This window comes from Callospermophilus lateralis, chromosome 15 (genome assembly GCF_048772815.1).
Source record: "Callospermophilus lateralis isolate mCalLat2 chromosome 15, mCalLat2.hap1, whole genome shotgun sequence".
NCBI classification, from domain to species: Eukaryota; Metazoa; Chordata; class Mammalia; order Rodentia; family Sciuridae; genus Callospermophilus; species Callospermophilus lateralis.
Genome location: NC_135319.1, coordinates 80136711 through 80149967, shown reverse-complemented (window position 1 = coordinate 80149967; position 13257 = coordinate 80136711). Strand labels below are relative to the sequence as shown.

Below are 13257 nucleotides of genomic sequence, written 5' to 3'. Positions count from 1 at the left end.
TGGTGGATGCTAATGGGCATGGGATTTCTTTTATGGGTGATGAAATATTCTAAAGTTGATTTTGATGATGGTCACACAACTCTGAATATACTAAAATTAAATTACATAGCTTAAGTGGGGGAACTATGTTACATGAATTTTATTTCAATAAACCTTTTTATAAATGATGTACATTAATAACTAGAACTTTACTCACAGATTAAAATAAAAGCTTAGCTAAATGAGAATCTACATGTAATTATGTTTTTTCTTTTTCCTTTGACATCTTGAAATTATGTTTCTGAATAGAAGGGGTACAAAAGAAATACAGGCATGCCAGTTATTCAGAGAACTGAGTATTAATAAAATTAAGAAAAATATCAAGAATTCCAACATTTATGTAATGCTTTAAGGTACAGAAAGCACTGGCACCAATGGCCTTTTAGTCAACGAAACAGCAAACCAGAAAGTTGCTTGTCCCTCCCCTCACTGACTTTGAACAAGGAGATCAAATAAGAGAGATAAATTTCACAAAATCTTCAGGAGAAACCTAGGAAAAAAAAATACAAGGAAATGGTAGCCTGCCTTAGGAAAGGGACAGAGTCACATTGTCCAGGATGGATTGATACCTGCTCCACCCGCTGTGCAGCAGGGAAGCAGAACCAGCCAGGTGCCAGCCCAAGGCTACAGAGTAGCGTTGTTAACTCCAGAGGTCAGCTTGGGTGAGCAATCTCACAGCCATGAAGGCAGAGGGCTGGACCACTCCCCTAAGCCTTCACTTCTGCCCACCTCAACTGGGGGCTTGGTGATTACATCAATGTATGTGTACACTGTCTAATACTTAGGAAAAAAATCAAATATTTATTTTGATCCATTGAAGCTAAATTTAAGTATTACTAAGAGAAAATTCTGAGAAATTCCAGAAATAAGATGGAAACTGCTTATAAAGGACACTCAAGTTGACATTAAACTGTTTTTAAATTTTTAAAGAAGGAAACTTTAAACTGAGTTTTACATACCATTAAATTGTTTGTGTTTGTGTGTGTGTGTGTGTATACTCACACACATGTATACCCATTTGATCTCTCAAGAAGAATGCCACCTAAAAAAAAGTCTCTAGGAGGGTTATACTAGTGAAAAATGAAAGAAATGAATGAGCAAACAGCTAGAAATAAAAATAATAAAACATTCATTGTTATTAAAATATTCCATAATAAAGAAAGAAGTACATCCAAAACATTAAGATCAAAATTTTCAGGTAGTGTCAACATCTGGAAGGAGAAACAGGGAGCTGAGAGCATTCTAAGCATTAATCTTGTTTGAGACTGGCAGTGGAGGAATGTGTTTGTAAGGTTTAAACTTGCTAAGGAAAAGTAACCACTATGACGGATCTTGCTAAGTAAGGGGTACTATGAGAAACAAAAATATGATATGAAATACTTGGTTTGGTAGACAAAAGTCAATTTATCCAACAGAAGCTGGGAAAAGAATCACAAGGAGGCATGCTAATAACACGCGCACGCGCGCGTGCACACACACACACACACACACTCACACACACATTGGATAGCTGAAATAAGTATTGTTCTTGGTAAACAGTAACTTTTGTCAATGTGTACACCAAGCAGAGATTCACAGAGTAAAGGGGGAAATACAAACCAATCGTCTCCTCTACCAGAGACAAGTGCAAAACAGAAGGACAGAGAAGGAAGGACTGCCAGCAAATAGAAACTGAACAAAGGTGGGGTCGATGTTTCTAACTCCACAAAGTAAAATTTAAGGTTAAAAAGTCATGATGATAAAGAAGAAAGAAAAGTTTGGAAAAACTGAACAAGATGATGTAATGAACATATGTGCACCTGATAGCAGTTTCTCAAACCCCTCCAGGGAGCAACTGAGACACAGGCAGGACCTGGTGAGCTTCCTGGTTCTGATAATTCCTCCCGCTCTGGCTTATGTCTGCACTACTGACATTCCTTTCCCCTTTGTTCCTTGGCTTTAGTAATATTTGAGAATGTTTTAAACAGATGAACAAACGAGAATTTGGATTCAAATAGTCCAGGTTTTCTATTTGCTAAGGGTTTTGTACTAACATTTGAACCAAGGGGCCAAGATGAAATGACAGCACTCGCTGTAACTTTCATCTAATCACTGTGTCTCTTTTCCAATTTCTCCCCAAGCAATGGAAGAGACACACATAAGTTTCCTAGTGTTCAAAGCTTCCACAGCAACCTGTGATCTAGAGTAGTAAAAAGTCAAGAACACAAAAGCCAGACACAGCACACATTTTATTGCCTCCCAGAACAGGCCTTTTGGATAGTATCCATGACGCGTAACAGTTTCATTTTTTCAGAATCACCAAAAATGTTACAGAATCAATTATATTTGTACCTAGGTTTGGGGAGGAGTTTAATTTTATATACCTTGTTTTCCTTGTAGAAAAGCAAAATCTTAAAAATATCAATATATAATTATTCAAATGAGAGCATTTTAAAAAGGGAATAAAATATTTCAATATGAGAGTGCTTTAATTTTTCTACTTAAATACTGTGATACAAATAAAATAAAAATAAAATAATAAGCACGAAATTGAATTGGTGTGCTTCAAAAGCACACCAATAATTAATCATTAACCACAATCTGTGAGCTTTTACTATTTGGGGTTTTTGTTCTCAGAAACCATTTCATGCATTGTTTTGGGGTTTTGACACCACATTTACCTGTGTATGATGATTTGTTTCACTGTACTCTATTTCTGCACAGCCATTCTTCACACACAAGAAAAAAAATCATACTTCTCAAAATTTAAAAATAAAACTATAGTGCTACTCATGTCCTTCCATTTTTTATAGTAAACTTTGCTAATAAAGGTAGAGATGAATTGTTAACTAGGGGCCAGTGGATGTACCAAGGACTAAGTGTCTGTGCTTTGTTTCTCCCATCATAACTATATCTTAAATTCCTTCAACTCCTACCTGTCAGGAAAAGGCTGCCAGGTGAGCAGTCTGTCAGTCTTGCCTAGGCTAATAGATTCTCCAGTGGCTTTTGTTACAGTTCATGTCATACCATTAAAACTGTGTGCCTTGAAAATGGCATAACATATGTAGCTGAATCTTGTCAATTCTAGATAATCAGGCTCTGTGTGGCTTCACAAGCAGATGCAGATTAGAGAAACAATATAAATATGTAAATCACTGTGGTCCCCTTTCGGCACCACTGTTCCTACCTCTAATGGTCCTCGCAGAAAGTCTGTTTGTTCGGCTCCTACTTCCAGTGCTACATCAACAGAAGCAAAGGGACGGCTGGCCATCTGCTGTCGTTCTCGAAGCAGTTGCTGGAGGGGGTTAAAAATGATCTGTTTAAAATAGGCTTGAAAGCACATTAAACTCAACAATATCTGGTTTCATTTTTGAACAAATGGCACTGAAAATTTAGGAACCATTTCATATACACATCCATATCAAGAGAGATAAAGATGAAAATTACCTTCTCCCCATGGCCTGGGTTATATTTCCATAGGGACATTAAATGTATAGAGCCTACAAATAACTTTTTCCCTGACCTCCATCCCACAAGCTTAATAAAATGTTCTCAAAAGCACTTTGAAAACCTTGGGTGAGACGTGCTACTTAAATAATAATAAAAAAATGCTATTACAATGACAGCTTATGCCAAATTTTCCCACTCAAAATAACCTATGCTTTTGTCTTAGCTGAAAGAAAATAACAGTACAAATGTCTAAGAAATGATAATGAAAAGTTGTCAAAATGCATGAATAGAGATTAAAGGAACATATACCCTACAAGACTAAGTATTGTAAGATGTCAAGATCCCCTGTCAATTTCTATGGAACTGGTAGGGATCATCATTGTTGGTATTTATAACTTTATTCAAAGCTTCCAAGTTCATTATTTTAAATTAGGAATGATTAGTAAATTGTAGAAGTTTTGTGCCTGTGCTTCTAAAGCACCCTCGATATTTTTTCTTTCTCCTTGTACTTATTGTGGGATTTGCCCAAGCTAAAATCAATAAACCTTAAAGTCCCAACCAACTACCAAGCTAATTCATATTTCTGCCTCTCCTTGTAATTATAAAATTCATTAAGTCATGATAAGAAAAAAATGATGGCCAGTACCAGATATTGCAAATCTTGCCCCTCTCATTCAATACAGCTAATAAAATTATTATTAAATATTAAAGGAAGATGAGCGATGGAATTAAATATTCTTTCAAATGAGAAGAGAATCATATCATTGGAAGAAGGCAGAATCCTTGAACACAATGAATGGCTTTATTATTTATACAGACTTTTAAAGATTCACTGGCTTTAACTTAAAACGTTAACTACTGGGCTCTGCATGCAAATGGATGCAGCCCTCTGATGCATCATTCATAAGATTCCCTGTGGAAGACAAGGGACACAAGGCAACACCCAGTGGCAGTTTATTATTTACATATTTAACACTTGTGACATAGTGGTGATGGTATTCATGAAATGAGGATCTAAAATATAATCTCAGGCTTTGCTTAACCACTATTTAAAAGAGATATCCACATAATAATATGGGATAGCAGTAATGCAATCGTTAGTAGCTTAACTTACTAAATTATACTTTTCCTAGAAGTAATAAATCCATAATAAAAACTTATACAAAGTAGATAGTAAATGTGATTTAATTATCAAATTATTCCTTTAATATAAATTCAAAATTATTTTATTAAAAATATAGTTGTTAGCAAATAGAATCTGATCTGCACCTCTCAATAGGAGTGGCTAATGGATCTGAAGAGAAAGACTATGCAAAATATAAACACCATGCTGAAAGTGGAAGACACTGTGCTCTTGGTCTTTGGTAGAAATATACACACAGACCAACATGCACATGTACCCCCCACCACACATACAAATAAACAATCGACCTTTCCCAGAGTAATATACAATTAGCTCTGAGAAAACTGCAAACCATAGTTTGTGTTCACAGTTTTCTAATTTTTATATTAACACATTTTTCTTTTTTTTTTTAAGAGAGAGAGAGAGAGAGAGAGAGAGAGAGAGAGAGAGAGAGAATTTTAATATTTATTTTTCAGTTTTCGGTGGACACAACATCTTTGTTTGTATGTGGTGCTGAAGATCGAACCAGGGCCAGATGCATGCCAGGTGAGTGCGCTACCGCTTGAGCCACATCCCCAATCCTATATTAACACATTTTTCCATTTGTATAGGTTCTCCTTAACTTGTACAGGGCATCTCACATGATTAAGTGATTTTTTTTTAACAAATGAAAAGTTTCTGATTCCTCATCTTGTCATTTCTATACACATGAAAGTGAAAGAAAGGTCTAGAGTACATAATCAATACACACTACCAAAACTCACAATGTAAATTGATAAACATTCCAAATTCACTAACTTTAGATATTCCCTGGAATATCATATATTATTGTAAACCCTAATCCTCACAATAAAGAAAAATCAGTGATTAATACTTCTGTTTAATTTTTAAAATTTTATTTGTAGAATGCCAAAGTATTTTTAAAGATTCCAGTTTATCCTCTGAGTTTTGAGTTTCTATCACGTTTTAAGAATTGAGTGCCTGCTACAGTACTTTCTGCATAGACAATGTTTGTTTTTGCCCAGACTTTAACATGGTAGTTTGTATAATACAACATGATGAATGATGATGATAATAACAATAGTAATAATTAGGGCATAAAGAGAGGGTATCAGTAAAGATAGAAACAGAGAATAAGACATACAAATTTCATCTGGGCCACTTAGCAGATTAATTTGGGGACTCTTGCTGACATAGCTGACTTTCTGACTTTGGGAACTAAGGCAACTGTTGTTCCTGTGAAATGGATGAAGAGTGAATTGCATTCTCCTGAAACACTCTTGCTTTGCTGTGGTGACTAGAAAATAATAAAATGGAAGAAATTACAATTATCTTTGCTACCAATTTCTGGCTCTAGTCCTGTCCTTAACACCTGTCCTCCTTCTATCCAATTAATACCTGGATGTATTACTTCCTGCATTTTGCAGAACAAAAGGAAATGTCAACAACATGCTTATAATTTAAATTTGTCAAATAGCATAAACACCAACAGGTGAGTGACACAGACTCTGGATCTGAAGAGCCTGCCTTTGAAGACCAGTTTCTCCACTTCTTAGTGGAGCACAGCCAAAAGATTCAGACCTCTGGAAACCTCACTTCTCCCCGTCTGTAAAGTGGGGTTCACCATAGTACCTACACCTACACCTGTACCACAGGGGACCTGCTTTGAATCCCAGTGTCTCTACTCACTCACTATTGGACCATAATCAAATTACTCAGGCTTTTCAAACACTTATTTCTTCCCTCTATGAAAGGGGAACAACTAGCATCTTCAGGTCCTAAGGTTAGAACTAATGAAGCTATGAACTTGGACCCCTCAGCACAGAGGTGGGCGCTCTGTGAGCACACAATGATTCTTCACAATCATGCTGTTGAATTTCAAGCATTAGTTTTGTCTTTGAAGATGACACACTAATTACCACAAGCCCATTTTCTTTAGCACTGGTGACACATTTTGCTTTACGAGTCTTCCTTTTACCAAATGTTGCAAATTTATGAGACAGTTGGAAAATGTCATTATTGTTGTAAAATGAATTTATATTTGGAACTTCTTGGTGTGCCATTTGTGATGAAAAATGATTAAAAACACAATCTGAAAATTAGGAGAAAATATACAGTACTTTAAGAAATTTTGCAAATTAATTTACTTTATGCGATTGTTTTTTTTAAATGAAGTCTAAAAATGTACATCTGTAAGAAGCCAAATAGCACATGTATCTGTTTGTAACTATTCTTCTACTGCCAATTATGCAGCAGAACTCTAAAACCAAGAGAACAAGTTGATCATAATACAATAGATTATAATCATGCTGTCATAAACACTGATGTGAGGAAAATTTAAAAATTAAAGAGATGATCTTAGTATCATATTAGTTGTCCAAAATAACTATTACTATTCAAAATCTCTTACAGACCACACATGGAATTAAAAGTAATGTGAAAATCCACTTAAACTTGACAACTAGGTGTAATAATTGCTCCTATCAAATTTATACATGAATACAGATAATTCTTCCTCTTCCTACCTTTATTTCAAATCCTGTATTATTTCCCAAGTTCACATTAGACACATTCCAACTATGACAAGGCACATAGTCTCTAATAAACTGTGGGACAATGACCCTCCAAATGCACATGCACACAACACACTTGTTCCTGCCCTGGGCTCCTCTCATCTCTGTGGGGAGAGGTTCCCACACATCCTCCTCCTTCACCTCCAGATACCCTTCTGTTTCACCTCTGCTACCAGCTTTCACTATATTAGAATGCTGCTGCTTCTTTGTATCTTTATTCTTTTCTAGAATCTTCTTGGAGGTCAAAAGTTATTTTTGGCTATTTCTTAACCCCCAAGCACTTAGTGGATATTCAATAGGAATAGACTATGAACATGTGAACAATTTAAAGCATAAAATTTTGCATCATATTAAAATGGGTAAAGGCAAGTTTTAAAATTGATTTTAATTATGATTAAATTTAAAAACTAGGATGCATCCTTTGATATTATGGACTTTATGTCTTATATTCCAAAGTAGGTTGGCATTTTTTTTAATGGGGCAGTTTTGTGGATCTGTATTGCAAATCTACATCAGGCCCGTATTGTTCTTTACCTACCTCACTGCAATTAAGGATTATGGGAAAAGCTGTCATAAAACCATCACAATGCATTAGTATATCTAACAGCAATAAATTCCTAAAATTTTTGAAAGTTATAAAAGGAGAAATTAAAATGATTTTTCATTGGTCTTGAGTTTATGTACTGAAATGAACCAAGAGCTTGAATCAGTGATTAACAATAAACTTTATAAAACGGGTGTTTCTATTATCAACACAAACACATCTAACAGAGCAACAATAAAAACAGTAGATTTTTCCTTTGGTGTTACAATAGTATAAAGAAATAAAGAGTTCTGAAATACCTTTCAGAACCATCAAAGCAGGAGAGTATATGATTCTATCATTTTACATAACTAGATCTTCAAGGCACAAGGCTCTTGTTCAGAGATATTGGGAATCTTTTGCTTCCAGTCTTCTAATCTGAAGCTGGTTTTTCTGGATAGTGGTGTTAGTCCTTTATGGTAGTGGTTTGGCAAACTTTATTCAGGTTACTCCGATTACTTTTTTCTAGGTCTCTACAACTTTTGAACAACTGGGGATGTGCTTACTTTTGAAATACTGTTGTTTACTTAGAAATGAAAATTTTCAAGTAGCTTTCTGATGGGTTCTCACTGAGTTTATTGAAAACATTCACTTCCATTGATTTTAAAATGTCTTTGCCAATTGATATTTTTGCAATATTTGTACTAATTTGTAAAATAAACTTCAGCGACTGCCCAGAAGGGCCCCAATCCATGGTAGTACCTGCTCTTGGTACTACCATGAAGCTTGCTACCAGACAGAGAAAGAATAAAGAAAGAATGGAAAATATTCCCAGAATTTTCATTAAAATGTAAGTAAAATAAAGTGATAATAGTTTATGTTAGCTCATACAGGTGCGCAACACATAATACACACACAAACATATTGCCGGGGCATGTCAATGTATGTGTGAAAGCACAATCATGAAAATGCATATAAATTATACAAATTCTAATTCAAAGTAAATATATTAGAATTCAAATTAAAACTTAGACATGTGAAAGGCCAAATTAAAGATTAAATAATGTCTTTGATGTCATTTGGATAACACTGATCACATTCTTGGTATGAGTGAGACAGAATCTTCATAGATTTTTAGACCTGTAAGGAACCTCATAGATTCAGTAGGCCAGCAATTTTCAACCTAGACACCAAAGACCTCTAAAGGGCACATAGACAATGCATACAAAGTCCATAAACTTGTCACTAAAAACTTTTTTCCTACAATTTCAGTAGTTTCAATCATTTAACTTAGTGCTGTCTTTGGAAGTTAACTGCACCTCAGTCAGAACCTAAATATAAGTATACTATACCTTTAAATTCTTTCAACAAACAAGTCAGTTCACATATATTAATGTTTAAAAGCAGAATAGAGTGTGTTCAGAAAGCAAGTGAGAAAGTCACTTTAGAATTTCTGACATCCCTATGTGTAAGAAATGAACTTGAAAATTATTTTAAAGGCAGATGGATTTAAAACTCAAACATCTAATTCTAAAATTCCCTTTCATTTCTTTGCTTAAGGCTAGCTTACTGGTTCTCACATGTTGGTTTTTATGCAAACTTTGGTGTACATGCAATGTCACCTATACTGTGTGCAGAATGATCTGGTCTCTACAAGATATCAGACTTATACACTCATTTTAGATTATAATTTCAATGTAAGATTAGTTTCCTGGAACTCTGGAATTGTCAATATTAACAAGCGTGTGATGGTAAAAACTATCTGGTCAGACCTTATTTTCATGTAGTAAGGTCCTTAAAAGGCTTTTTCTACTGATAGAAATGAAATACACTATATCTGCTTTTATAATTATGGGCATTTTAAATATGGACTGTCTTGGTTTAGGTTATTTTAGGAACTGTCAAAGAAAATAAAGTAAAAGATCCTCTTCTTCACATATTCATAGTAACGCATTTTTAGTTAAATATCCTAAGATTGAAAGCAGTACTTCTTTCATGGATGGTTCTTCCCCATGGAAAGTTGAAGTCAAGAAGATTGAGGAAACACCTACCAACTGTCTGTTAATATGTCAATCACCATAAGTCTTCATGGAAAATGAGTTTAATTTAAAAGGGAGAGTTACCAAAATTTAAAATTTTCTCAAAACAAAAACTGTATCTTGAAGCATTACACAAGGTTGCATATCAAATAAGTTGAAGCTTCATATCACTGTATAGATCTTGGTAACATTTTGTTTGGAAAGATCAAGATGGTTATTGGTGTGAAACAAACAACAAATAAAAACCAATATCTCTGTAAAATTATCATATCCACTCCTGAAATTGCAAATATTTGTTTCCATTTTTTTCCTAATATTTTGAAGTAAATTAGGAAATAATTGGAAGCTTCATCATTTCTCTTTAAATGAAACACCAACCCTCCTTATCATAGCCAACTCCTAGTTTTCATCAACTGTGTGTCTGTTGACTTCATTTATAAATATTCCCAATGTATGAGGACTTTTGAGAGGAGGTGTGTCACCAGGGGTAGGCCCTGGAAGGGCTCATCCTCCTGGGGCCCACCCTCCTCTCTCTGCTTCCTGGATGCCATGAGTGGACAGTGCTTTCCCTGCCCTTCTGCTGGAATGTGTTGCTTCACCTTGGACTCAGAGCCATGGACTTGGCTGACCATGGACTACAACTCTGAAACCATTAGTCAATAACAAATTTCCCCTCTTCTAATTGTTCTTGCCAGGTATTTTGGTTACAGAATTTTGAAAAGTTAATGCAGAAATACACTTTTTGTCCCCCAGTGAGAAAGGAAGCACTGTAGATCATGTGGTAGATCTCTTTATGAATCAGCAATAACAAAATAATTCTCAGAAAGTTTTATTACCTTGTCAAGAAATCTCATTATGGATTGGAAGCGGATTATGAAGTTCTTTGCTTAGCATTCCACAGGAAGATTTGAAGAGTTTAGACTAAAATCATGAGCTGATTTTTTTCCCTCCGTTTTCTTTCTTTTAAAAACTAAAAGCCCATTCTTAAAACAATTTTATGGAGAGTACATTCTTATCTGCACTTAACTTGATGAATAAATTTTACTATAATCATTCATTAATTAAACTCATTTTTAATGAATTAATACTACATGCCAGATACTTCTCTAGGAATTGATCACACACACACACACACACACACATACACACACACAGACCCACAAGTACATATCATAGACTTTTCTAAGACATCTATTGGGAGGCTATAGGCAGACAAGTGTCAGACAATATATTTTGATATTGAAGGAAGGATTTATGTAGCCTTGAGTTGAAAGTAATAAAGCCTCAGTGGGAAAAGCCTGGGCTATATGTAAAAATTTTGTACATTTTTTCAAAGCTTACTTTGGGCAATTTTAAAATTAAAATTTAGATTCATAATCCCTTCTTTGTTGACATAAATGTCATCACTAACGCAGACTTTGCCAAAGATGATCTCATTTCAGGATAAAAGAAATCATACAAAATGGATTCATCCAGAAGACTTTTAAAAACTCTGCCACTGAATGATGCAAGACTGTCCTTTCTGGTGAACAGTGTAAAATGCAACAGACCTCTGCAAGAGAGTAGTAGTTTTGTCTTATTTTTATTCTTGTTGACATTAAGTCAAAAAGAAATGCTATTACCAATTTCAAAGATTACTCTGGCTGGGCATGGTGGCACACACCTAGAATCCCAGTGGCTCAGGAGGCTAAGGCAGGAGGATCCTGAGTTCAAAGCCAGCCTCAGCAACTTAGCAAGGCCTAAGCAACTCAGTGAGATGCTGTCTTTAAATAAAATATAATAATGGGCAGGGGATGTGTTTCAGTGGTTAAGCCCTCCTAGGTTCAATCCCAGTTTAAGAAAAGATTACTCTGGTGGGCACTTAAAAATCATATTAAATGGCATATGTGTGTTTTATTTTTTCAACATTGACTTATATGAACAAGTAAAGAAAATATTACCAAAAAATGTAATGGGAAATGTAATATGGTAGGGAGAGAGTGGGGAGGGGAAGACTTGGAGTAGGGTGGTAACAGTTCTAATAAGAAATGGCATTTGCCCTGAAACCTTGAGTAGTCAGTCAAGAGTAGGCAAGCATCCCTCAAATCCCCAATAGATAAACATAGAAAAGTTTACTTCTTGCTTACACAGGATCTATAGGTCTAGCTAATGCCTAACTGGTGATTCAACAACACCATCAGCATCAATTTTGTGGTTTTCCAGCTAAACCCAGAATTCCATAGTGTCTTGACAGAAAAAGAGATCAATGAATCGTGCATCAACTTTTCAATTCTTCACCCAGGAAGGATGCACATCACTTTCCAGAAATAGTCACACAGCTCAACCTAATTACATAGGAGACAGAGAAGGGAGCAGAGCAAATGGAATACTAGATGAGTGGAACAAAGGAGGACAGAATAGAACATTTCAGGCAGAAGAGTCAGCAAGCAAGAAAGTTCCTCAGGCAAGTCAAACTTGAATTTTTTCAGAAAGAGAAAGAAGGCAAAGTCTAAATAAGCCAGATGGCGAGAAGCAGAATGGCCCAAAAACAACACTGGCTTTATCAATGTCAAGAGAAAGCAAAATTACATCTCTATATTATCAGGAACATAGGAGCTGAATAAATCATATTCGTTAGTTTTTAAAACATAATTTCTCATTACAGTGATCAGAGAATACATTCCTATGTTGTTAAAAGTAGCTTGGCACAAAAGGGTGCAAGAAATAAGCTTTATCATCCTCAAATAAAGTAATTTAATATATATCTAGGAAAACAGCAACAGCAGTTAATCTCAAATACAATGAACCTAGCTCTCCCAATAAGTATCAAAAGGTCATTTTTTGTACCTAACCTTCTTTAATACAAAAGGCCAGGTGGTTGTAATTTACCTGAGCAAATCAAAATGAGCAAAGGATGGGTACTGAAAAGGTCATTTGAAAGCTAGATCCCCAGATTGGATGTTAATACTCAGAACTCCTCGAAGAGCAAAAAAATGGGGGAAGCTGGGTAATTTCAAATTTTAAAACCTACTACTTAAAAACAAATGTTCTCAACTAGAATGCTTCACTGTCATGCTGCAGGATGTATTACTGGCCCAACTTAGAGGTCTGAGTTGTGCGAGAAATGCTTGTCCTGCTCTCAAAAAGAAGAGCAAATGAATGCTGTGTTTGATGTCATGAGGTGCATAAGACCATCCAGGCAGCCTTGATGAGTGGAAATATAAAAGCAGCTGATTATAACAGAAACAACACAAGGACTCCACTTGCCTGCCAGTAATTTATGACTGGAGGCTCCTGCTACAACAGAATCCCTCAGCAGTTCCCTCCTCCTCTTAAGAAGTAATTTGTGAAAGATCAACCCCCTCCCCATTCTGAGAATCAATACAATGCTCAGGATTCTATTCTGAACCACTACATTAGCAAGCTTCCAGGTTATGAAAATCTAAATGCACATAATCTGGTTAGCTTTTTTCATCAAGTGAAGGAAGGAGTTTGTGTTGAACACTTGGGTTACTTGTGACTATCATTTTGAAGTTCTTCAAGGGATAATTA

At 35.4% G+C, this 13257-nt stretch overlaps 1 protein-coding gene across 1 annotated transcript in view; it reads right to left on the bottom strand.

Moving 5' to 3' along the window:
• Positions 1–13257, bottom strand: part of Atrnl1 (attractin like 1) — a 746572-nt gene that overhangs the window by 202181 nt on the left and 531134 nt on the right. Inside the window, exon 27 of the mRNA XM_076834523.1 lies at positions 3206–3313. Within this exon, the coding sequence (XP_076690638.1) occupies positions 3206–3313 (108 nt within the window). The remainder of the gene's footprint in view (positions 1–3205; positions 3314–13257) is intronic.